At 39.2% G+C, this 27,599-nt stretch overlaps 1 protein-coding gene across 2 annotated transcripts in view; it reads right to left on the reverse strand.

Annotated features, from left to right (window-relative positions):
• Positions 1-4,042: 4,042 nt before the first annotated feature.
• TTLL7 (tubulin tyrosine ligase like 7) overlaps positions 4,043-27,599 on the reverse strand; it is an 89,558-nt gene continuing 66,001 nt past the window's right edge. For both annotated transcript variants that reach the window (XM_063427990.1, XM_063427991.1), the window contains exons 15-21: positions 25,894-26,080; positions 24,717-24,994; positions 22,985-23,119; positions 21,325-21,405; positions 13,860-14,020; positions 6,182-6,343; positions 4,043-5,292 (exon numbers count right to left, since the gene is read on the reverse strand). In XM_063427990.1, the coding sequence (XP_063284060.1) occupies positions 5,172-5,292; positions 6,182-6,343; positions 13,860-14,020; positions 21,325-21,405; positions 22,985-23,119; positions 24,717-24,994; positions 25,894-26,080 (1,125 nt within the window). In that variant the 3' untranslated portion in view covers positions 4,043-5,171. The remainder of the gene's footprint in view (positions 5,293-6,181; positions 6,344-13,859; positions 14,021-21,324; positions 21,406-22,984; positions 23,120-24,716; positions 24,995-25,893; positions 26,081-27,599) is intronic.

Consider the following 27,599-nt stretch of genomic DNA (forward strand, 5'->3'; position numbering starts at 1 on the left):
GAGGGAGACCGCCTGTCTCCACTCCCTTACCATGGTCCTGTTGCTGTAGAGAGGGACCAACTGTCTCTGCTCTCTGTAGGACACACGGCTGCTGGGGGGGAAGGACGGCACCTTCGGTCCCCTGGGGTACACACTGCCGCTGGAGAGGGAGACCGCCTGTCTCCACTCCCTTACCATGGTCCTGTTGCTGTAGAGAGGGACCAGCTGTCTCTGCTCTCTGTAGGACACACGGCTGCTGGGGGGGAAGGACGGCCCCTTCGGCCCCCTGTAACTCACGCTGTTGTTGGGGCGCAGGGACGGAATACTTTGCCCTCACTGCCCGATATTCTGCTTCCATCTGCAGATACTCCGCCAGTTCTCTCCTTATTCTTGGTACCATTTCCTCGGTTAGAAGGGACCCGTAGATATCCAACCGCCGCTTCAGCATAGCGTCAAACTGTACGTGACTATACCAATAGTCCAGTTTTGCTGGGTGTTCCCAGGATGCTGTTCCTCGCCCTAGGGAAGCCATCCTGTTGTAGCCAGGGGCACTGCCCAATGGCTAGCGTTGCCCTCAATTGTAACTCCAAACGTTACCAGTGTCTCTGAGCTGCTTCTCCTCGCACTAGGACGCCATCCCACCGCTGCCACCACTGTAACGGAGCTCCGTGTACCCCGACCGAGTACCCTCCGTTGATGGATGCTCCTAGCGCTCTCAGAGGACTCCAAGCACTGCAGACGACACCACAACCACCGCAGACTCCACAACCGCCGTAGCTTAACTGGAGCCGCGCCGTCTTCCTTCCACCCTGGATCGGCTTCTGTCCTCCAGGACCGTGTGGGGAAGACCTCTCCTCCAGGAGAGCGTATCCGGAACAAGCTCTTACAAGAGCTAAGTGATTAAGAGCTCAGGGGAATATGCAGCGCATAGCAATCCCCAGTGTGATATAGCAGTTCCCTCCAATAACGAGACACGGCTACGTATTGAGGGTCAGAAGAGGTCTGAGGACTGGAACACCCAGCCTGCTTTTTATTAGGATCAGGTACATACAGGACACTCCCAGGGGGAGGATGAAATTGACCAATCACATGCATGGTAACACCCCCACGTCTCCTCCCCTCAGATAAACACATAACCCAATTAAAACATACATTATTTTACCCAAGTTCTGGATGTACCCCAAAAACAGGGGGTACAGCTTTAAATCTGGTATCCCCAAATAGCCCTTGTTCAGGGGAACAGTCTGTCCAAAAATCAGCCCATTCGGATGGATGGTTCGGGAGATACAGGGCTCCAAAGTTTTGACCGACCGCACAGACCAACTAGCCGAAAATAGTTCCATGAGTTTTGGCCTTGCGGTCGGTCTCCGTTCGCACGGTAAAATAGACGAAATTCTTGCCATCCATTCGCATCTTTGTGGTCGCTAGAATCCCCATACTAAGTTAAGTATAACTACCGAACGGCCGGTCGTTCGGTAGTTTCCGTGCGTAATTCTGGATGTCTGGAGGTCTTAGCGGTATTCGCCTGTTTGTGCTTCCGATTTCAGTTCCATGCGTTCACAGGCAAACACCGCTGTTCGCACGCAAGATGGCCGCGAACACGTGGAAAAGTCCCGAAATGGCGGCCACCTATTCAGAGCACAAAGAATTCGCATGAAATCATGCGAACGGCTGTATTCTCCAGTAATGTGATTCTTATGCAATATATTCGCCTAAATCTCCTGGCTGTTAGGTTATATTAGTAGTCCAAACCTACAGCATAGATAAAGGGAAAAAGACAGTCTAATACAAGCCCATATGCCTGAATACAGGGTTTACAGTGCAATATAGTCCAGGACCATAGTCGCAGGGGAGGAGGCAGGCAAGCAGGCCTCTCCAGGACAAAGTGGCGAAGGGCACTTCGTCACAAGTATGCATCGACTATTCTCTGAGACTGCATTATTGCAGTTAGGTTTGCTAAACTTCTTGGGAAATGGATTTCATTAACATCTGCAGCTTCACTGTTAATCACTTTCTGTTGGTATTTATTCTAAGAAAAATGTACATATGTTTGCTTGTTCATGTGTGTCAAAATAGTGTTATGTTTGTCAGGGAACATATATAGAAATAAAGCGTATAGGGGTATCAGGAAACCAGTCAAGTCAAAATGTGCTAATAGAGGGTCTCAGCATCACACAGGACAGTCTTCCAAGAATAATATTGGAACAATAGGTGATAAGAGAGACTATAACATCTTTAAAAATAAAAAAAGTCACTGGCATACCAGCTTACAACAAGACTTCTTACACACGTGTGTGATGTAGGTTCTGAGTAGAGTGATTGTGTGCTGTATGGGAGGGCAGCTGTACTCTGAAGTACAATGAGAGTTAAGAGTTCTGCCTAGATTGTTGGTGGGTATATGGATGTTTGATCATCTGAAAGGTCCCAGAGCACTGCAAGCAGAAATAATGTCTTCGTTTTCAGTCCGTTAGTAAAACCAGACATGCATCGTTATGTTGCCAAGATAATTAAACTGACCCTACTGCAATTATCATGCTGGAGGTCTTAAATTTGAATAAACTATTTAAAGATGTCGACTTTTCCAACACAAAAAAACAATATCTCCAGGGCAAAAACCATCACAAACTGTGTATGATTTATCCCCATCAAGGAGCTAACAGTGAGACAGATTAATCACTGTGTGTGCAGGCAGCTTACATTGAGTAGGGATCACTCGGGCAAAGAATAACACTTATCTAAGTTATGTTGAAGTTTAAAGCATATAATATCCCTAAAATAAATCTAACATGCTAATTACATAGAACCATATAGCATACTGTAATTTGTAGAAACATATAACATGAAACATACTGTATAACATCGCTCAAATATATTTAATGTTCTATAAAATATAGTAAGAGTATCAAAGAAATACTTCTGGCACCATGACAACTTGATCATAATGACGTGGTTATGGTGCTCTGAGGTCTCTGGCGCTGGGTTATCTTCGGGGGTAAAATCTTTAACAAACGCTTTATCCTTAAATTCTTCAGTCCGGTGCCAGTCAGCTCTGCCCCGAACTTCTGTTGAAGTCAGAGGCTTCAGGCTGATGAGCGCATAAGTCTATAGGTAGCTCCTCATTAACAAAATTTGAATTTGTAATACGTGTTTCTTACTCCGTTTTGTGAATGGGGAGTAACCGATTGTCTGAGAGCACCAGCTGATTGAAGCTTCGGACTGAAACAAAAGTTCAATGACAGCGTCGGGCTGAAGACTTTGGGGTTAAACTGTTCATAAACAGTTTATGATGCACAAGAGGGATACAATAGTGGCTCTGCATGTACACACTCTGGGATGCATTAGACAAGCAAATGTTTTGTATGACCACTTGGGTAAGAACAGAAGGAGCTTATTAATTTAATATTTAATAATATATTATAGTATTTCTTTACCAAAGAGAGATTTTATTTTGGATTTATATTGCTTTACATTTTCAAAAACAGTATTTGTTGAAAAGAACCAATCTACAAGCAAAATAAATCACATTTAATTGTCTTTTGTTTATTTTTATTTTATTTCAGGTAAGTCTATCTAGAGTTTATGTTCTATATGTTAAAAGGTAACATTTTATTAATCCTGAGTATGTTCAGAACAGTATTAAAATGACACTTTGTAGATATTTGGCGATACTTCTCATCCACACTGTTGCATTCGTAAAACTTATGTTACTGGTTAAATGAAACCTCATGCAACTTATCATTTACAATCTGTGCTTTTCTTCAGCTATATGGGACGTTCAAAAAGTAGACAATGGAGCATGAAAAATAATGAAAAGGGGTGTTATGTAATAGCTATGCCATGCGCAATACGTCAATCTTCTTAAATATCAATGCCTACAATATCGATGCCTACAATAAGACCTGTTTTGATTCCATTCTGATCCATTCAAGTCGTGAAATCCAATAAAAAACAAACAAACAAAACAACAACAAAAAATAAAACCACTGTTTATGAACATTTAGTTAAATCAGTTGATCCCCAGTCCTCCAGGCACCCCGATCAGTCCCGCATTTAGGGATTTACAGTGTTTTAAAGAAAAAAAGAAAAACTGGGTAATCCCTAAATCTTGGTTTGGTAGGGGTACATTGAGGACTGTTTTGGGAACCACTGGATAACCTATATCGACAACAATGCTCACATTAAGGAAAGCAGAATGAATGACATCTAGAGTTAATTATTTTGAGCGGTTGTATTGGCCTTTTCAGGATTTAATTAAACATTTCTTTGTTTTGTTTAACACGTTCTACAAACAGGTGCTCATCAGAATCTGCATGTCGCAGACAAATAATGCCGAAATGTCACCATTTCCATGTCAATGTCAATGTCTTGGTGTTAACTTGGCAATTAAGAAATATGCAGCAAACATAGATGAAATAGGACCCACAAATAAAATCACACGTCATTGAGTGTTAAACTCGAACTTGATTTGTAAATTCATGTACATAATTAATATGCTTTAAAAAAAAACAACTGACATAACTGCATCATAGAATTAGTAAAGCTAAAAAAAAATAAAAGTTTATTCTATATTCGGTTTAAAAATAATAACGATTGGCACAATCACGCAGGTAATGGAGTCAATCTTACACATTTTCTGTCTCTGGCAAAAAAATATGACCAGATGTGAACTAGCACAAGGTCAAAGGTTAGAACTGCAGAATTGCAGATAAAAAAAAAAACCAAAAATTCAAAACCTGATAAATGATCATCAAATCAGTACAAGTCGATGTGTGGTAGTAAGGCAAATGGATATTAAAAAAAAACTAAAAGACTAAAAGACAATTACAATGTCTTAGTTTTAATGTACTTGGGGTACACCAAAGTCTTATTCTAATACTCATTCAACATATCAGTAATACATTATAAATTACATCACCCTTTGTACAAGCAAAATAAATTAGCTTTCTAACTGAATCAGTAAGTCTGCCTATGCATCATACACTTTCTAAGAAGAAAATATCTATAGTATTTCCTGCAAACTATTTAAAATCAAAACATATGCAAATCTTGTAAACCAATCAGCATAGTTCAGAACAATCATTGCATTCTATCGGTGCTATACTATAGCTTTGCTTAGCACCATGTGAAATAGGTTAAAAAACCAAACCAAAAAAGCTATTATTTACAGAGGGTATGCACAAGTTCATTTTACTTTAGTATGGTTTAAATTGAGAAGTAAACAGGATGGTGGATCGTGGGGGTCCAGATGAGCCGCAGCCAAGACTGGAAGACGAGGTTTTCATGGTGAATTGTGGCAGAACGGGTAATAAATATCTAAATGATAAAAACGTAAAGGTGAGTTCAGAAGTAGTAGTATCTAGGAGAGAGCTCTGTCTTGTGTCAAACCATTTTTAAAACAAAGAGGGGTGTGCTCTTAAAGACTCTTTGCTCCATAACCACTACAAGGAGCAGTTGTGGCTGTGGTACTTAGAGTGGCCCTTTTAAAGCATGCCTGCACAACTGGCAACCCCCCCAGATGTTTTGAACTACAACGCCCATGATTCCCTGGCTATCTGCCATGATTCTCTGACAATCTGTTTCATTCGAAGAATCATAGGTGTTGTAGTTCAAAATATCTGGTGGACCGTAGGTTGTGCAAGCCTGCTCTAAAGCAAGATATTGATCACAGAGTTATGCATTTTTCACGGGTACTTTTTTTTATAGCTGGAAAAAAAAAAACGTCATTTTTTAAATTGTAAAGGGCACATTTATGGAAAAAATATATCATACAATACAATGCTGAAAATCATGTATAACTTTATATGATGCTTAGTGTTTTGTTTTCTTTTGCATGTATATAAAAGATACACAGAGCACAAAAACCACGTACATTTATACATTTAATATTATTTCTAGATAGATCTCACAGGAGAAAAGTTACACATTGTATCACTGGAAGGAAAGACTGCAAGCAAACAGCATACAGGTCTCTACGAATATTCGGCTCACTCATATTGTGATCATTGTTTAAACATGTGTTTAGTATATTGTGAGAAGCAGTCTTCCCAAGAAACGCTGAATGGATTTTTTTTATTTTTTTTTAATACATTTTAATCCCCTTCCCCATTAATTCATGGCTATAAAATTGTATAAATATGTTTTATTTCTTTATGTCTTGACAGTAAGACAATTTATTGTGGAAAGGTTTCTTGCTAATGAATACCTTGTGTCATCTCGGTCTGTGTTAACGCCTCTGGAATCTGTTGCATATTTGTAGACTACCAGCAGACATTCTTTGCAGAGCTGGACCAATCGCTGGCAACACTGGACCTGCTGACGACTGATCATTTCTGTATTTCGGCTGATCACTGGCTCCCAGGAGTTCCTGAGGGAGAGAGACTCACGTCACGAATGGCGAACTAAGTGCATGACTGGTAGACAGGTTTAGCCAAAATAGGTTTAAACCATATAAAACATGTGACCTTGGTGTGTTTGCTGTAAAAAGTCCTGAATAGTTTAAGCCAAACACTGACAGATGGAGAGAATATGAAAAAAAGGAAAAGTTAATCTTTCTGTTTGAGAACGCCAGTAGTCATTATTCACTCCAGCCCTAAAGCATTCACAGCAGCAGTTGTTTAAGGTGATAACACCAAGATTTATTGTCAGATACTTTTTACGGTTATGAAAAATAAAGAACAAAAATATAGATTTATTTCAAATAGACTTTGGAACATCGTAAACCATAATGATGGTAAACTAATAACAAATATCTAATGGGTTATTGTTTCCTCAAGAAAGAAAATTCAATTCATGCCGCCTTTCACTGATCAAGCAGAAGATGCTAAGTAAATACATTTCGTTACAAGTGAGTTTCCAGGGTAATGAAAACAAAATCATTTCCATTTTCTTGCAACGGCCTCTCCAGCTCCCAAACCTCGGAATAGGAAGTACAGCCGTTTTCCCCCAGGATCAATTGGCGTCTTTTCCATTTAAAGTGTGTCAACAAAACTAAAGAATTACTTTGCAATAAAATAAAATATAAATAAATAAAGCTGCCGTCGGAATGGCACGGGTCTGATGCTCATTGTATAAAGTGTGTCAACATAAGTGAAGGATCAGTTTTTGATAAAGTAAAATTAACAAAGTCGCCGTTGGCGCGAAATAGGTCTGCCACGCATTTGCATAAAAGACAAAATTAGTAAAAAAAAATAAATAATGTAATTTTGTCACAAAATGTGATTACATTTAATAAACATATTGGAAGAACAGGTCACTGCTTGCATTTAGATCAAGTGGCGCATGCGAAAGAAAAAACAACTAAGCAGATCTAGCATTTTTATTATTTTTCTCAATGCTTTATTTTTAAATGATTTATTATCATTTCATTTATATAGGTATAAAACAGAAGTCAAGCAAAGTAACTACAAATATTATGTGATTTATACCGTGTTTTCTTATGCATAGGTAATGAGGGAACGAGGAAGTAGCACGAGAATGAGGATTTTAAGAATAATTTATATCAAATCGCAATAAAAGATAAATGTATGTCAGTAGGACAGTTTTGAGGTAAGACCAGTGAGAGGGAACAGGCAACACTCTGTCAATGGCAGTGGCAATGTCACCATCTCTTTTATACTAAGGAGAGAAACGTAAGAAATCAGTGATGACAAAGGTTGGAGGCAAACAAGAATTAATACCCGTAGCTCTATAGGTGTAAATGGATCTCTTTAATAAAGTATTAAATATTAGCAATAAAAGTAAGCTATTAAAAAAAAATAAAAAAAAAAAATGGTAGGAAACACAACTCAAACAGTATACTAGGTATAAGATAAATCTAAATGGATCTCCAGATAAATTAGGACTATTCAAATTATTTCAGAGTCTAAAGTGCCAAAAAGCTGTCGCTGTAAGAACAAATTGCGTGAGATTAGATAAGTACCAGATGTAGGAAGCCCTAATCAGTGGGGCAGGAGCAGTTTTTAGAAAGGTAGCCAGGAGTTAGAGTGTTTGAAGCAACTAAATAACATTTCTCAGTTCAGATAACGGTATTTTGAAGGAGAGTAAAAGGGAAGAAAGTCAGATTCCTATTTTCATAATAATACATGCTTTTTCCTCATTCTGGCAGCCAGACAATCCGATGCCATTACCGATGCCATTATAAAACTGAAAGACTATGAGCTTGGTAGTATAAACAGGTGCCAATGGTAGTTTGGGCAGCCCCCAAAAAATGTATAAACATGTCATGCTTGGGTGGCAAGAGAACTGCTATGAGCCTGAGAAGAATGTGTAGAAGTTTTCTTTATGTCAAGATCATCTGCTAGATGTGTCCTCCTCCCGATCTTGTCAAGTCTATCTAGACACAATAATATGTTCTGATGCTCATGATGGAGTTTTCCAAAGTTACCCGATTTCCCTGCAGCAATTTGAGGTTCTCCATGGCTTATGTAAGCTAAAGTCCATATAGGTTCTATCGCAATAGGAGATATCGGGTGGAGCTGTGATACAACGTATCTTTAAACACGGCCCCACTGGCAGGCATCTTTGGAACTCCTTTCCAGCTTAAAGCTGCAGAGTTTGGGTCAAGCTACATATTCATGACTGATTTGCTTAATCTGCCCATGGCCTGTCAGGGAGATCCTCTGATTTCTCTTGATTGCCCTTAGCGTGATCATCATAGCTTACTAGACATTTGACAAGTCTGCCTGGTGAACAGTTTAGGATTGATAAAAAGTAACATAAAAGCATGTTAAATACATTTTAGAAAGTAAAAGAAAAAGATCCAAGAACAGGGTTAAAACAATAGAACCTAAATGATGCTGAGCCAGCTAGTTTGTTGTTTTTGACCTTGTGATGCCATGTGTATAGTACGGGCAGTGCAGGCTGGCAAAGTGACAACTGAAGCAAATAAGAAAACAGATGGCACTTATTTGGGGTCAGGGAGCAATAATTAGTTACAAGAACCTACAGAGTGAGTGGAGAAATAAAAACAGAAGGACATATAGCACATTAAAGTCAATATTAATTCAGATATAAATTCATTTCGCATTAATCCTGAAATGATGACACTAGCTTTCACTTTTCCGTGTTGTTAAATCATTGCATACAGGAGAGCCCCATCACAGCAAAATCCTGACAGGCCATATTTTACACTATGATAAGTCCATTTCAAATTTATTCCATTGGAATAAAAAATACATTTTATTGTGATTGCCTAAAAGTTCCATTCTTCCCAGGATTAGTGTATTTGGCTTCTCTATAGATCGCAATGTATTCAGAAAGGCTCAGACTCCCTTTAGAAGAGAAAAAAAAAAGCTGAATAATCCAATCACAAACTTAAAAAGTAACTCATCTATTCTGTCAGGAAGCATCCCTATCTGAATGTCCTCACTATTCCATTTTCTACAGCCTGATTTATTCATACTTTTTCAATAGCCAAGAGTACATGGATGTATTGATTTAAAATTTTTGCGATTCAGCCATACGATGAGGTCATCGGTTCCTTAAAACAAGCAGCTTTTTGAACCTGCATATAAATATATATATATAGATATCATTGCAATGGTATTAGTCCTCTGTTGAAATTAAATAAAAACATTTTTTAGTATGAAACAAAGTAAGACTTCTATAGATTTGCCAAATCACTGCACAAAGCGGTGGATTGGAACGAGATAGTCAAACTCTGAGCTGTTTAAAGCCTGACATAGGGAAGGGAATCTCCTGGCAATTTCCAAGAAAAGTGTGAAGCCAGTCACAATGAGGCCTTAGAAATAATAACTAAAGAAGTAAAACGTTAAAGTAAAAAAAAAAAAAAAAAAAAAAAAAAAAAAAAAGAAGTAGTTAAGTATCTTAAAGGGTCACATTATTAATATGAGTCACACATCTAATATAATGAAGATTGGGATTTTTAAACATGCGGAAAATCAGACTGAATAAGAGAAAGTTAATACCACCTGCCGGTGGGTCAATAATACGAGAACAAACCTCAGAAAAGAAAAAAAAAAAAAAAAAAAAAAAAAAAGAAAACAAAAGTAAACAAACAAAGGGATTCTTTTGAAACTTTTATATGTAATTAGGCATTGATGCATGGAGAGACTCAGAGAACAAAACTAGCTAAATGACAGCTTTGTGGCAACGCCAGGAAGTAGATTGTAGTACGAAGGAAAATTGCCAAAGGGAATTTATTTGTTTTCAGCTGGATTAAAACAATCTTTATTTAGGTGTCATGTGTCTATGAGTCAAATAAACTTGTTCTCAAAGCGAGTCACAATACAATGGCAATCTCCATAAACCACAGGGAGCGTTTGTGTGGTTTTATGTCAGGCACCATGGTACTACCTTAAACTGGAACAAGAAATTCATAAATAAAGTCATCAGACAGTACAAAAGAGATCGGCAACATACGCCCGTACCAGGGCTGACCCCTGCTATACACTGGCCTGTCAACTTATTCCTTGAAATACAAGGCATTCGTCCTGACGTTTGCCACCGCCACAACACTGGACAGTCACCTTATGCTTTGAAATCCAAGGCATTCGGTCCGCTGTCTGTCACCGCCGCACGAGAGACCCTTGAGGAGCAGCTTGCGTTATTTCTATATACAGCTCAGGGTGGCTCACACTGTGGCAATGATGTCACTACAGAGCGGGCCATGAGGGAGAAGTGTGTAGAAGTAACACAAGCTGCTCCTCATGGGTCCCTCGCACCAACAGGTGAGGGCCTTCCAACATAAGCAAGTAAGTGATGGGCCTGCCTACTTAATATATGGGTGCTGCCAACACATAGTACAGTAGTTCATTAAGCTACCTTCCCAGTCTGTATGAGTGTGCATGACTGTCTGTATATGTGCCTGTATAGCTGTTTGCATGGCTGTGAGTATGTCTGTATGACCGTCTCTATGAATGTATATATGTGTATGGAGGACTGTGTGTTTAAGTCTGTATGACTGTCTGCATGACTGGGAATGTGTGTTTGTATGGCTCTTCGTAAATGTTATCTTGAAAATTTGGAATACAAACATTATTTTATATATACAAGATTGGAGTTTTGATGTTGGGGCCAGGGAGGGACACAAGATCATACCCCATGCATACAATATCCCCCACCTGCTGACTACAAGTGTGGGGGGGGGGGATTCATAAGCCCCTCTCCTATATATTTTGTCAAATAGCCGGTTAAATATTTTAAAGTCCACCACTCAATGAAATGGCAGGCTCCCCTCCCCCCCATTATTTCACAGACCTCAAACTCATGGGATCAGCTTTTTCTAGTGTCTGAGAAGCAATGGCTCCTCAATTGCTGGTTTTAAATGTTTAGGAAGTATTCCCCCCCCCCCCCCCCCCACCCCACCCCCAACCGTCAGTTCCTGGTTAGCCACCACATTTAATTTTTTTTTTTTTTATTCTTTATCTTTGAAGTGCATGTAGATACATTCATGCTTATCATGCCCCATCAGCAAACATTAAGCTAGTCGGAATATAAAGCCTCATGTTGAAAGACATTAATATTAAACTTGCACATTCTTTTTTTAAAGGCAGTAGTCCGGTTAAGTATACACATCTGGGTAGTCGGTAAAGTAAAGTATAAGTATAAGCTTAAATATAAATAAAATAATCCAGACTTGAGTAATAGTATTTGTAGAACATGCAGAGCAAGTACAAGCTAATACCGCTAAGCAAAATAAAAGAGGCAGAGCAGGGAGAGCAGGGACTCCGCTTCGGGTAGGTATGTTTTCTCACAGGGAAAGGTGGTCACCCAATTCCTTGAGTAGGGAAGGATTGTAAGTAGTGCCACAGTCTGCCGGAATGAGCTGCGTAGTCGAGTCCCTTTTAATACCCGGTGTCATTGAACCACAAACTCTGACTTCTGGGTATCAAGTCCTTCCCCTGTGGGGGACTATATGGGGTCCTATGTCGTTTCCTTTGTAGGCGCCGAGCAGTCCTCCGCAGGCGTGGATGATGCACAGGAGTCCAACCACTACTGCAGGGGTGGGGAACCTTTTATCTGCAAAGGGTCATTTGGATATTCAAAACATAATTCGCGGGCCATAAAAAAAAATTAACTTAAAAATTAGCCTGCTGTATTTGGTCAAACATTTAATTAACTCACTCCTAATGTGATGGCTGGAACTGCTTCTTTTTGGTGTGATGTTAGCTGGTATTGATGATGTTGCTACTTGCAGTGTGTGTGTGAGTGTGTGTGTGTGAGGGGTGCACTGTGTGTGTGTTAGAGGGGTGCAGTGTGTGTGTGAGAGTGGTGCAGTGTGTGTGTGTGTGTGTGTGTGTGAGGGCGGTGCAGTATGTGTGTGGGTGTGTGTGTGTGAGGGGTGCTGTGTGAGTTTGTGTTCGGCCCATCCCCTGCCCTACTAGCTCTCAGCCAGATTGGGCAGAATGGTGTAAGCTTCGGTATTTGCTATGCCTGGTGGGGACCAATCCAATTTCCCCCTCTGCAGACTGAGAGGTGGGTGACACATGCTACATGTGCTTTTCCAGCTGCGCCCAGAATTAATCAAAGAGTGCCTCCAGCCTCCAGAGAGGTAAGCATATTATACCAGATGGTTTTGGCGCCAAGTCCCGCAAAGCCGGTGTAAGTGCGTCGGCCATCTTGCCATGTGCATGATTCGGCCCGGCGTCTGTGTTGAGTTGCCACAAGCGGTTTCAAGCTGTAGGTCTGTAACAAACTGGCCCAGCGGAGACCGGTATGACCAGACAATATCTAGTGAGCCTTCAAAGTGAGAGATCAGCGTGTCAGCGTGCCCTGATGAGAAGAGATAGTCGGCACAGGATGGTGCCCAGCTTTGCTTTAAATAGCGAGAGACCTTTGCAATAGCCAAATTTGTAGATTTATATCAAATATTAGCTTAATTCACAGACCTGTCTTATGTTTAACAAAAATCATGGCTCCGGGAGATCATACCTCCTCCGCTGCATTGAGAATGCATTCTCTGGATGCTGTGGAAAATCCACGATTTTCAGCAAACTGTTCCCTCAAGTTTTGTCATAAAACAAGAGGTCAGTGACAAGTGACAGGACAGGGACACTAGGCAACATAACCACTATAGAAAGCTATTATGGTTAAGATGCTTAGAGTGCTACTCAGGTAAGAATAACTGGCTCCTCCATTCAAATAACATAAATATCTACAAAGACAGGCACACGCTGGACTTCTTAATCAGGAAAATGTGTCTTTATTAATCATGCTCAGGTTACATCACATCGACGTTTCAGTTCATACCAGGACTTTCAAACGAAATTATCCAAAAAAGGAGCCAAGTTCAGGCAGCAATCATTTACAAACAATGAACAGGTTATTTATAAAACACATATCTATTAATCTATTGGTATTTCATGACACACAGAATTTTGACAGAAATTTTTGTCAAATGTCTTAAAGCGGCACCGTCACCCCCTGTATGTAATATTTATTTTGACTGTGTTAGCATTTCACTGAAATGCCAACCCAGTCCAGAGATATATAGAGACAAAGTAGGGACTTTGACCGCCGCCTGTTTTTCTTAGATGCTGGGCGGAGCTACAGTGTCAATCCCTGCAGCCATCAGCAGTGACAGCTGCAGGGAATTGGCTCTATCTATGGAGGATTCCACAGTCTCTCAGGATCCGACATAGACCTCAGTGTTGTACTGTCGCGCGAGAGTACAGCAGCGATGTTGGCTTCTGGTGCTAAAGCGCCAAGAGCTTATGATGGACTGGCCAGAGGAAGATGGCCGCACCCATGAGGGACAGATTCAGGTAAGTAAATCCAACCTTTACCTGCCCCCCTCCCACCAGCTGCAATGTCATTGTTGGGGGTCTTTGCGAAGTCTGCAAAGTCCCCATAAAGGTGACAGTGCGGCTTTAACAGAAATTACAGGAGATAAAATGAAAGTAGAAATTCTTGACTCCTACCCTGAGCTACAGAAACAGCTCCACAAGCCTTGGCCGTGACTCCAGAGTAGCCGGTTAAATACCCGATTGAAACTGCGATATATTTGTAAACATTCAACATCCGAAACCTTCCAGATGCGCTGGAGAACCGTCCAAATATTTGTTCTCACAATATCTAAAATCTAGAGAAAAAATGAAAAAAATAAAAATTATTCAAGCAAATCAATAATTAATATCAATAAACAAACATGCACCTAACAGATTCCTCCTACCAAAACACGACACAGTAATAATCACTGACATCAATAAATATATTGTACTTAATAATCATGTTATCAATATAAATAAAAAAACAGCTTTATAAATTTGTTTTCCTATGATGAATATGAAATGATATTCCTGAGCGCCCCCTTGAAGGTGACGAACAATGTATTGAATGAGTAGTAGATAATGATTTTCCATGAGGCCAACAACTTCTGAAGCAAGCTACGGAATCCAAATACAGAAGATTATTTGTAAAAATGCTCCTGTTCTCGTATGTCAAATGCGTTTTGTTAGCATACATTTTCTATACAGCACCGAGGAAAATGTTGGCACTATGAAAACCATTGTAATGTTGGCTGCATGTTATAATCAGGAATATATGCAAAATATACAGTTCATGTTGTCTCAGTAGGATACTGATATCACAGAAAACTCTTTTCTATATTGTTCCTCCTGCATTTACCACTAAATATTTATCTATCAGCTCAACGGTCTGCACCTCTCAGACTATCCGGGTGCAACTATATCCTTTATTAAACCAAAACAGCAGTCACACAGCCATGCTCAACTGGTACACCCAGCTATGTCTATATCCCATATACCCATCCCTGCTGTCTCTATCTCAGTGGTAGCCAAACCAATCCTCAAGGCACCCCTTCCATTCCTCGATTTTGGGATGACCCAGTTGTGTCTAAGGTGTTTTTAGAAAAGAAAAAAAAAAAAAAAAACACCTTAGACACAACTGGGTATTCACTAAATCCTGGACTGGTAGGGGTGCCTAGAGGACTGGTTTGGAAAGCACTGCTCTATCATATAATGTCAATCACATACAATTTATCACGTTGTCTCTTGGGTCACGTTTTTGATTTTGTGACTGTTCTGGAGCAAACTGTGCCCACAAAAAGTCATCCTGAAAATCCTTGCCTCCGAGCATTGTGCTTTGAAATATGCTGCATAAAACAATAAGTGAATGCTCTTAAAAGTCTTATTAAATCCAAATAAACCCAACAGATTTATTTTGCACTACAGATGTCTCTGACAATATAAATACACCAATTAGCTGATATAAAGAATATATGCAAAAACCTAAAATCCTATTATCTTTTTCATTAAAATGGAAATGTGATAAAATCATTATTAGACATTTATAGAATGGCAACATATATTGCATTTGCAATCCTGCACAAGATCAGGAAAGCGGAAAATATTAAAATACCATGCCCACTAATGCAGAGAGGGAGTCTAGATCGATCGTTTATGAGGATTTATATGAAGTTTGTATTTTTTTCTACCATGAACCTGTCCAATAAGGGTGACTCATGTAGACCGGATTGATCTACATTCTGTGGATCTGGCATATAAACCACACAGGGAGGGCAAATAGAGAGAAGACATATGCCACAGAAGCATGGTAAAGGATCACTAGATGGTTCAGAAAGGTACATTTATTTATCAGCTTGATGGAATTAATCTGTGTAAAAAAAAAAAAAAATCTCTCAGATTTTGATAATTAACATAAAAAATGAACAATGTAGAGGTAATGAGTAAAGTATAAAGCACCTTCTCACGATTTGATTTTACAAATCCACATGAGACAAAAATGGTGATCAAGAAATATATGTAAAACATAAGTGTGCCCCGCATGAACACTAATCTTCAAAGAAAGATACAATTATTACAGAAGAGTTAACAAAGTATACAGCTTTTAAACATTTGAAGACCTTCTAGAATTGAGGTCCTATGGCCTTTTTATCTCCCTAAAACCAGTGGAGGCTGGTCCACAGGGATAAGTTGGTGTGGTTATGACTATAGTTTGTGTGTTAGAGAAAAACATGATTAGTTCTGAGAGACACTTCCTTCAAGTAATGCCAGTAGATTTCACTGAGAGACTAAGCAACCAGTCGTTTTATGGGTGTGTTTTGCAAAAGAAATGCCCAATTCTCTGGGTTAAGACCCCTCCGACATGCTAGGTCCTGGATACCCAGGCCTGTGCATGGTCCTTCTTCTGGGAGAGAGTCAGACCAGCTCATCATCTTCAAACTACACCTGGTGCCATTGACTAAAACTTAATTTTAGATAGGAGTTTTTAGTTTGGTTCTGTTAGTCAAAACTTGTGTGCTGATCAAAATAGGTCTTAAATCAAGGATTAAAATTTCAGGTCCTATGCTACTAACCAGCTTGATAAATACCTGGTTACAGGTCGAAACGCTGCAATAAATCTGCCTGGAAGCAACCAGCCTGAGATTTTTTTCATTAATACTGATTCCTTGGGGTTTGCTGACCTATGCTCAGTAGCACCCTGGGTTGAAAAATTGTGACAGAGTGCGACCCTCCCTTTCTTCTACTATGCTACTAACCAGGCCTATAAAGTGATTTACCACTGCAAATCTAAAGGGTCAATGGCACACTGACCATGAGTTAATGCCTACTCGCTTGGGCTAAAAGTTTCACTTACCAACAGATAGGGGTAAATGGAAATTTCGAGTGGTGTCTTAAATCCATCTAAAGGAGTCTTCATAAACCGATTGGCCACATTATGCAATGAATGGGTTCAATTTCTAGTAAGGTTCTGGGTAGAGCCTTCTCAGGAGAATAATAAGTAACAAAAGGTTATAGAAAAAGAGACTCCTGAAGATGGGTGCCTTAATGATGATAGTATGTCATCACCTTTATGAAGATAGTATGTTAATTAAAATACAGATTAAGAAACCACGCACACAGACAAAAATTAAATAATAAAAAAAAAAATACAGTTCTAATTTTTACAAGGCTACTTAAGATCAATCTCAGCAAACAAATATGGGGATTCAGTTACACTGTACACTATACACTATGTCATAGTACCCCAATCTCGGTGGATCCTACACTAATTTTAACATGGGAGATAAATATGCTAACTGTAATACTGCTTAAACGGCTTTCAGAGACTCTCCTCATCTATGCTTCCCTTTGGTCAACTCCAAAAGGGGCACCTATAGTGGATGGGTGGGGAGCTTAGCCCAATAGGAATCTAGTCTGGATTCCAAATCTACACAGAAAAAGGGGGAATTGGGGGCACACCCGGAGCATGCATTTCTCAGTAGTGGTGCTGCTGTAAAGACCAAAATATATACAAAATACAGATTAAGGAGCAGCGCACACACAAAAGAATACAGTTCTAAATTGTATGTATTTAACGTTGTCTCATTATTTTAAACTAATAAAATTTACGTCCTCAGATCTTGTTAGGGTTTTAGCACCTACAATGAAACATATCTTTGTACCAAAGTTGAAATTGGGTTTGGACACAGTGCATTACTCCATAATATGACATTTCCTGAAGCAGTTCGAGGATTCGCATAACTTCCTCCCAAGAAACACTACCAACTGACAGACAATCTCATTACTCTGCCAGTTAATTGCAGATTATATTGAAGTTGTTTTGTTTTGTGAAAGAAATTAAAGGTTTGGGTAATAAAGTTTTATGGGCCGAATACGGAGCCTTTTAAATCAGTTAATAATAACGCAATGGGACCAGTGAGATGATCGGTTTAAAAGCCATTTCAGGTTTGGAAAAATACAATTACTCTTAAAAGCTCAAACTCGCCATGGCAACAGGACTGAAGGATTTTTTTCCCCAATGAAAGCTTTTCTGTGACAAGGACAATAGAGATATGTATGTTTCCAATGATTATTTTATTTATCTTCTGGGGTTTTGATATACAATATTACTGTGAAAGAAGGAGATGAGAGGATGTTATGAATCACACTTGATCATTGTTATGATGGAACAGAAACCAATTTTCATATCGTAAGGTTTTACTACTTGACAAATTGAGTGCAACTATTTGTCAGGAAAATGGAGGTCATTGTGGGTAGAACAGATGGAATAATACTGACTTTGTATGAAGAGCATATGATAATGTACAGAAATGGAGTGTTTAGTAAACACGTCTCCATAGCTCAAATGAACAACAAGATGACAAATGATGCATCAGACAGGCTGCATTTCTAAGTAAATTAATTGCATTTGTGGATTTGTCGTTTGCTGTCAGTCAGTGATGGCAGCAAGTTAAACATTGTGGACATGTAACTTCATGCATCTTAATGTGACAAATTAAACTGGAAGAATTCCAAAATTAATCCTGCTGGTTATGCAAGAATCTTTATTGGCATACAAAGTTCTTGATCAAATATTTTCCTCATCGTACAACTATGTCATGAAATGTTCTCCTATTTATGGCTTAAAGAACACAAACATGCATTCCTGCCCCTATAGTGTTAAAAACATTGTTTAGCCCCCCCCTGCTCCCCTAAATATAGCAAGATCTTACTTTTATTCCAGACTGCTGCTGCTGGCTCTGCCCCTGATCTGCCTGCTTGGCTGACATCATCAGAAGTGATTCTCTCAGCCAATCACAATGCTTTCACATAGGAAAACACTGGGTTGGCGGAGACCATCAAGGAGGCAGATCAAGGGCAGAGCCAGCACAAATCAAACACAGCCCTGGCCAATCAACAGCTCTTCATAGAGATGCATTGAATCAATGTATCTCTATGAGGAAAGGTCAGTGTTTGCCCTCTAGCACTGCCACCAGGAAGCACCTCTAGTAGCCATATAAGGAGTGGCCACTGGATGAATCTCTAGGTCAGGCATATGCACCCTTCAGCACTCCAGATGTTTTGGACTACACCTCCCATGATTCTTTGCCAGCATGATTCTATGGCTGTAAGAGCATTATGGGGGATGTAGTCCTTAACATCTGGGGTGCCGAAGGTTGCCTACCCCTGTCCTAGGCTGTAATGTAAACACTGCCTTTTCTCTGAAAAAAATCAGTGTTTACTGCAAAAAGTCTGAAGGGGCTGATTATTCTCACCAGAACAAAGACAATAAGCTGTAGTTGTTCTGGTGACTATAGTGTCCTTTTTAGGAATGTTTATCTGTGCTGAGCATGAGGTCCAGCAATAAAGGGTCGATGTAAACACTTTTCAGTGAACACTTCTTTGTAAAAATATTTCATTATAAGCAAATTGTAGAATATATCGAGGATTCTAGGACTCCATGCAACAACCCATAAATATCACTTTTTACTGGAATTATGCTTTGTTAAAATATTCCTTACACACACACATATTAAGTATGCCCCCAAATCCCAGTGTGAACACATGTAATAAGATTTTTATAATTTTATTTAACAGATCTCATCCAAGATTGATCAAGAGATGATTCATTTCCTACCACAAATCTCTCCAGGGCTACATGCTCCCAGTTGGTAGCCTATATTAGCAAATGTATCTAAATGGATCAGAAATAATGAAAACTCGGAGGAAAACTACTAGGTAGATTTATAGAACATGAGACCTCATACTGAAACATATTATTTGGGATAAAGAAAATCAATTTATCACCATGTACCAGAACGTCCATTTAAAATGCCAGACTGCCTTTTGTATGGGAAAACAAGCAATCCAGAACTTGTAGTCCTTGTTCACAGTCATCGCCCAATTACAAGAGGATGAAACTTAAAACTTGTTTTGGCACAAATGAGCCAAACTCATCTGATTCTCCTCAAAGTATTCCGCTCGGCATCACTTTTTGTGTTGTACTGTTTTAGACATGCTAAAACTCAGCTCTACACTCTATAACTGGCAGTTGTTCTGGTTTTGGTTAGCACTTTGAGATGTAATAGTAAAAGAATACAATTCCAGCTATTACAGATGCAGACATAATGCATACGAAGATGAAAAATTCAAGCCTTAGAAGAGCAGTCTAAAACAACAAAATCTTAATGAAGCTATTCTGGGGCACGTAGGTTTTCTGAGAAGTGGGACTGTTTATATTTTGCAGTTTCCATAGATATATAGATTCTATAAATGAATCGATTTGACACCCGGTGTCAGTCTGCTAAGTATGTTGATGCTGTATGATCTCTGCTTTCAAACCTTCAATTCAATCCTTCTCTATAGGAAGCATTAGATTGGTGGAACATTGCTATTGGCAAACGTGCAAAATATGTCCTCAATGCATCTACAAGAAACAACTGCACGCACAATAATAATAAAGATGAAGGATCGAGTATGTCTGTCTGTCAGTGAATGTCAGTGTGTAGCTGTCAGTGTTAATGTGTGTGTATGTCGGTGAGTGTATGGACAGTCTATGTGTATCTGAAAGTGTGTGCCTATCAGGGAGTGTGTCAGTGTGTGTCTGTCATTGAAAGTTTATGTGCCAATGACTGTGTATTTGTCAGTGAGTGTATGTCAGTGCTTGTATCAATGAGGGTGTGTGTCTGTCAGTCAAAGTGCGTGTTAATATTAAACAGGAAAAGGTGCGGCCTTGACAGGAAGGGGTGGGGAAGGGTGGGTGCCTGCGTTGTCATGCCTAGGACAGCAAAAAACAAAATACACCACTGGTGGAAGGGGGTTATACATATATCATATATATGTCTTTATCATGAAGGTTTATCCCTTACAAACTTTATAGTCCCTTATCCTTCAAGCAGATCTGTCACAAAAAATAAACATCTAACCTGCTTCTATATAGCTCTCTGTGCCTGAATCTCTTAATTTTTCCCCCCTGAAACTCTAATATTCATTAAACACATAAGGAAAAGTAGGGACTACTTGTTTTATGTATGGCAGTCAAGCTGACAAAAGTTGACAATGGGAAGAGCTTAAAGCAAATTTACTCACAATCCATCCTTAAATCAAACTACAGAAGAATAAACAGCAGACACTTGGGGCAGAGGAGAACAAAATGGCTGCACACAGTAATTGAGATATGGTAGAAATAAGAAAAGATAGTAAAACAATGCAAGTGGCAAATGAGGAGGATAATGAAAGGAAAACGACAATCGAAAGGGCCATTTTAACTGTTTGCAATGCTGTGGTTTTACAGACTTGACTCTTAGCAATGCTAGATGTCTCTCTGTCTTAACCCTATCCTAGTTTAACATACATAGATTCATACATAAACAAAAAGAAAATAAACAGAAAGGACATGCACCTATGCAAGAATGTATTTTCCATGGCACATTACTTTATCTGCCTGATTCGGTTAGTGTTGGTCTTTTTACGGTCTATGGAAATCATCCGGGCAATTATTAAACCAGATCCCAAGGCCACAACACAAATCGTATCCGTCCAGGGAAACATCATTAATCATCCCCCACGCAAATGTTAGGAAAGGGGAACACAATCTCAGGTCTCATCATTACTGTCAAATTCAATGTTAAATGGATCTCACCTTTCTTTGGGTCACAGAGTCCAATTTTATTAACCAATAGGAAGCCAGTTTTGGTTTGTGATATCTCCAGTTATCCATTATCTGCATCAGAGAAAGAAATAGATCAGACAGGTGAAGTACTACGTATTTTGTAGAGGAAGAACACACTGCATTATAGAGTGAGGACATTATGGCTATATTTCTTTCCCAATCAGTGAAGAGGGCAATGCTTAGCTGATAAATATCCGTAGATAAATAAGCAGCCTAGCACGAAATGATGTGCATACATCATAACTACGCTTACGTCTGTAAGCAAATTCCAAGTACTAAACTGTTTAGTGCTGCAGGCGCTTAGCTAAGCGTTCCTGCTCTATGCAGCGAGAACGGGTCTCAGTCTTTCTTGGACAGTACTGCCGTTAATTTTTCAGCCAGTAACGGCTGCCAGGGAAACATTCAGATTGAGTAAATGTTACCTACAACCTAAATGGTCTCCAAGGTCCATTTCTACCAAAGCTGTAAACTAAGAAAATAGTTTCTCTGTATCCTTTCTGTAAGTTATATCATCGCCGAGGCAGAAATGTCTGGGAGCCCGTGGAGAGTTGTTCTTGAAGAGCATCCAGAGGTTGTAAAATATCTCTATAAATCTTTGTGAGAAGTGCCAGGATCCAGAACAATGAGGGCAATACTTTGTATTTTACGTTACAAAGTCTCATGTTCATTGTAAAGATTTTCTGCAACAAATGCACAACAAAAACTGTGCGGATCAAATACAGACATTCCAAACAAAGTCTAATTAAAGCGGCTGGGATTTTATGAGAATTTCATCTGAACCTAATTATCAAGGTTCCCATTTTGCCGAGCAATACAAAAAAAAAAAAATATATATATATTTTCCCAAGAGACACTTTTATATACTGAGAAAATTAAATCTCTATAATACGTTTTGAACCCCAATATATATCACTGTATCCCAAAATATTACTAATAGTAATACGAACAATTAAAATTCCTACATATTAAATATCCCCTGTCAATCTGGAATATCCTGAACCCTTAATTTATAACATAGTGACTCTTACTTCTGAGCACTATTACTATGCAATGCTATGGAACTTTACCCAGAACAAAAGTCCTGCTTAAATTGTAGAGCTAAATGAAGGGGAAGGCGGAGATGTGTGCTACAGATTAAGACACATTAATTTGCATTTACTAATGAAACTAAAATTAAAAAAAAAACACATAATAAAATCACAGTCAATCGTTGGTTTTTAGCTATGAATTAGTGCAAAAGATTCCTCTTACCTCCAATTACTACAAAGAAAAACTTGATTAGTGCAGAGTTCACCCTTCTACTTCAATTATTACTGGGTACAAAGTACGCCCCTTTACTACACAGAGCGTCTTGATTAGTAAAGAGTTATTGATCTCTCCTGATTACTGCATTGTATCCCTGTCCCCTGCGGTTATTGCAGGGAACCCAATGATTAGTAGTGTTCACGTCATCCCTGCGATTACTACAGGAAATTCTGATTAGTACAGAGATCCCCGTTCATTTCTAATCATTACAGGGAATACATTGAAGACATCTCAGCTTCAATTTATACAGAGGAGTACAGATTACTACTGGTACAAGGCCGGTTCATGCACTGCTCTGACCAATGGCAGAATTACATCTACTTACTTCTTCTATGATCGAACAGGTTTCCTCTTCCACCTTTCCTGGAAATCGTATTCTCAGATCTCGGAGAACAGCCAATGTCTGCCTTGTCAGATCATCCTCCTGTTCTTTTGTGAAGTGATGTAACCCAGATTCATTCTGCACAATGGATTGAAATCTAAAGTCCATTATGGGTCACTGACAGAGGTGCTCAAAAGTTCAGCTAATTAGAATTCAGTAATAACACATAATAATTAATAACAATACAGCAACACAATGACATTCATAACAACACAAAACCAATGTCTCTCCTCTGTTGGGGACCACTAGGATCCTTATATTACCCGATGGAACTCCAAACCCACTACTGTGTCAATTGCATTGTAGGTTATGGTAGCAATCCAAAGACTAAATGCAAACAATGACATTAGTATTACCAGCATTTATAGAACAACCCCATATGCTACAGGTAGTAGTCAACATATGCAGCTCATTTTTTATTTTTTATTTTTTTTTATTTGACAGAAATCACAAGACATCATTTGGCATTGCTGAATTAATGCAAATACTACATTTATTAATTGGACCATCTCTAAATATTGCGGGTTCTTTTACACCTACACCAATCGTGATTCCCATTTGGTAATACAGAGATTTGGAAGATGCACAACACCTTTTATTATATTGTTTTAATTCTTAGCATGTGTTTCGGTGTTGTGGTAGAGAGATGCACCTTGCTATTCTCTATTGCAAACCTAAGGATAAATTTGGGGTGAATTGTTTGGGCGACACAGGCTGTGCATGTGCTCTAAGGGCTGGAGTTTCAAAATGTTTGGCAGGTGTAAGGAGAGTAGAGTAGGTTTAGGACAGGTTTTACCCATAATATTCTTCTGCCAAATGTTACAAGAGGACTTTGAATGGTTGTTACGAACTGTACTGATTTGTATGGTGAAAAATCTAGTTGGCTTGTGTATTACACGAGTGCCAATTTAACTTTACTTGCAAAAACATAATATTCAGGGGAAAAAAAATTAATTAGTGGGGTAAAAGCTTCTTGATCCAAGGAGATATCGGACTACCATTCTGGGGTCAAGAAAGATTATTTGCTAGTTTGTTGAAAAATTGGAAGAGCTTCAAACTGTTTTTTTTTGTCTTCTTTTGGATCAACAGCAAAAATAAATGCGAGAAAAGCTGAACTTGATGGATGTATGTCTCTTTTCAGCCTATGTAACTTTTTTCTGATACCAGTGAAGGCGAAAATTACCTAGAATTTTTGTTAAGGAACTTAAATCCAGCACCAATCCAAATGCCAAGTGTAACATGATGCAGTGATCCAACCCATTAAAAGGACATCTGATTGAAGAGGTTATGGGGCCTGGGGTCTGCGGGAACTGAGTCCCACATCACTACTAAATGGTTCAATCACAGTTTAGGTAAGACTCTTGGTTTCTGGCCATTTAAAACATGGCAACATGCCGCTAATGTTGATATGGCGGAGATGGAGCAATGCGTTCCAATAATCTCGAGTACATGGTGAGCAAATTACATATTTGACGTTGGACCCCAGACACATAGACGTCAGGCAACATAACCACTTCAATCAGTTCAATTGTTTATGGTCCTGATAGTATCCCTTTAATGGGTTGGGTCAATTCACTGAAGTGGTTATGATGCCTACAGTGTTCCTTTAAGTACAATCTGCGCTCCTTGCCCTATAGATCATGAGCCATTCAGTCTAGATGTGTAGAGCACTCACCACTGATGAATATAAACCGCTGCACGTACTAGTGGCCGGTAAGCGGTTTGATGACGAGTTACGATTTAAAGAATTTGTTCTGTTTCCTGAAGCTGGTCTTTGGATTTGTGAAGGTATTTTGGAAGAGAATGAACGCTGTTCCGGCACTGGAGATTGTGCATTTAATGCGGTTATAGAGCGAGGGCAGCTGACAGAACGCCTGATTGGAGTTGTAGATGATGGAGACGATGCATGGATAAAAGGTCTGCTTTTAATAGGTGGCTGATAGTGATATCTACCTGCACATAAAAAAGGGAGTTAATCCTCACCATTAAACCACATGCAATACAACCATCAACACAAACAATTTAATTGCACCAAGCATTTCTGTTTTGCAACATTTAATCTCAGCAAATGATTTGACCCAATGGATATTACAGCACCTACCTTTTTTTTTTAAAGCAACTCTATAGGGTCAGGAACACAAACATGTATTCCTGACCCTATAGTGTTAAAACCACCATCTAACCCGTGTGGCCCTCCCTTGCCTCCCCAGATATAGTAAAATCTTACTTGTATTCAAGTCTGCAGCTGCTGCCTCTGCCCTGTCTGCTTGTCTGACATCATCAAAAGTGTCGATCAAAAGCCAATCACAGTGCTAGCACAAGTCAAACACAGCCCTGGCCAATCAGCATCACCTCATAGAGATGCACTGACTCAATGCATCTCTATGAGGAAAGTTCAGTGTCTCTTGGCAGAGGGTGGAGACACTGAATGACAGTACCACACAGTGTGCAGCACTTCCCCAGGAAGCACCTGTAGCAGCCATCTGATGAGTTTTCACTAGGCTGTAATGTAAACACTGTATTTTCTGTGAAAAGACAATGTTTACTGCAAAAAGCCTGGATGGAATAATTCTACTTACCAGAACCAATACAATAAACTGTAGTTGTTCTGGTGACTATAGTGTCCCTTTAAGTTGTATACTATGATTAAGATTGGATAGCACAGTAAATACCAGCTGTGCTTTAAACATCATTTAACTTTCTGGTTGCCCACAAATCATTGCTCAGATACTATATGAGTGAATGTGAGAAACGCAACAAAATAAACACACTGCTTTCAGGTTCGTTGAAGGGGATTTAATCTAAGGAGCAATAGGTGCAGAGCACATGTTAATCACCATCAGATAACATACTGGATCTTTCTAGTGATTTAAACTTGTGCTCTTCCAAATCATAGGAAACATGTTTCTCTTTTCTTCGATTTTCATCTTCCTGTTCTGTTTCTGAGCCACTCCTAGAGTCGCTGCCACCTGTGTCACTGCTAGAGCTATTCTTCTGTTTTCGAGAGGCCTGGATACTCTCCGGCATGGATGAAAGAGCCTGGAAGAAAACAAAGATTTCATTAAATGAAAGGATTAGGAAATATACAATGGAGCAATGATTCACAGGTAAGACTATCAGGGTTTCTCATTAAAGTGAAAAGTCTAAGTGAATTTAAAATTTAAGGCCAGAGTAGCTGAACTTTCTTAAAGCATGGCTTTCATTTTTCCAGTTTTGGCTATTTTGACTTTAAATTTGAAATTCACTTTGAATTCGCCTTGAGTTCTCAGTTTAGTGAATAACCCTGTCTGATAATGATATAATAAAACAGCGTAATGCCTTCTGAGCTGGAAATTACAAGGGAAATGCCAGATTAGAAGAGAAGATCCAGAATTGTCTCAATAACCTCAAACTAGTCTCTTTCCAGTCCAATTTAAAATACGGACATAAAACAGACATAAAAAGATTGATCGTCAGAAACCACAACCATTTCCAACCTCACACATGTAGCAAATCTACATAAACCATTAGAATATCAAATGTGGGAATGAACACGGATGCTTTGAGACGTAAGATGCAACTGTACAATTTATCAGTGTCTTTAAAGAACGAAGAAAGCGTGCACGTGCAATCGTGCTAGCCATTTACTCTGACCCCTGAAGTGCAATGTGTGGGCATTTTAATCGGGACATGTATAGTGGGAGAGAAATGCCATGCTTATTTGGAGACATCTCAACCCTAAAATGGAAAGACACGGCTATTTATATTTACACAATAACAGAGGGATCGGTCAGGGAATTGTAGGCCTCTTCCTCAGTACTCTCAGTTTATCAATGCCATCCAAGGTTGGATGACTTCACACTTAATAATATAGAAGTGCAGTTTCCCTATCATCGGTGTGGCTAGGAGGAGGCGGGCTATAGGTGCTGGCGAGAGCTCCAGTATTTGTCAAACAGCTCCAAAATGACAGAGAACTGAGGAATGACAACCATAGACTCACAGCACCATAACCACCACTACAATAAGCTGTAGTGCTTATAGTGCCTGATTAAGCACACATTCATGTGATATTTATTGTTGTGTAGTTTAGTTATAGTCATACACACCATAACATCTGAGCTCCTAGAAAAAGGTCAAAGCTAAGGCAGAAAAATGGGCCAGAATAATCTGTGAACTATAAAAGGGACTGTCTTTCCTACATAAAGACAATCAGGAGGTATGTTTCGATACATTTAAGGGGTATTAATTCTATTCATGTATTCATTATCCATTCTCAATCTATGTTTACCATATAAGATCATTGTCCAGTTGTTAGAAATAGAACATGCCTGACATGGACTTTTCGTATTCAGAGTAGGCTGTAACAAGGAAAAAAAAGCAGAACAGAGCCGACAGATGATTAGCACAATTTTGCGAGCATTTAGTAACCATTAAAAGTATAAAGTGCTCACAGCGGGTTATAAACCCGGTTTAGCCATGGATGAACATCCAGTGAATATCAAAAACCAAAGACTGATGCTTGATAAGAGCGACTGATTAACGATTAGACAGATATTTTGCAGGACATCTCCAGACACTT

This window comes from Pelobates fuscus, chromosome 7, assembly GCF_036172605.1.
Source record: "Pelobates fuscus isolate aPelFus1 chromosome 7, aPelFus1.pri, whole genome shotgun sequence".
NCBI lineage: Eukaryota > Metazoa > Chordata > Amphibia > Anura > Pelobatidae > Pelobates > Pelobates fuscus.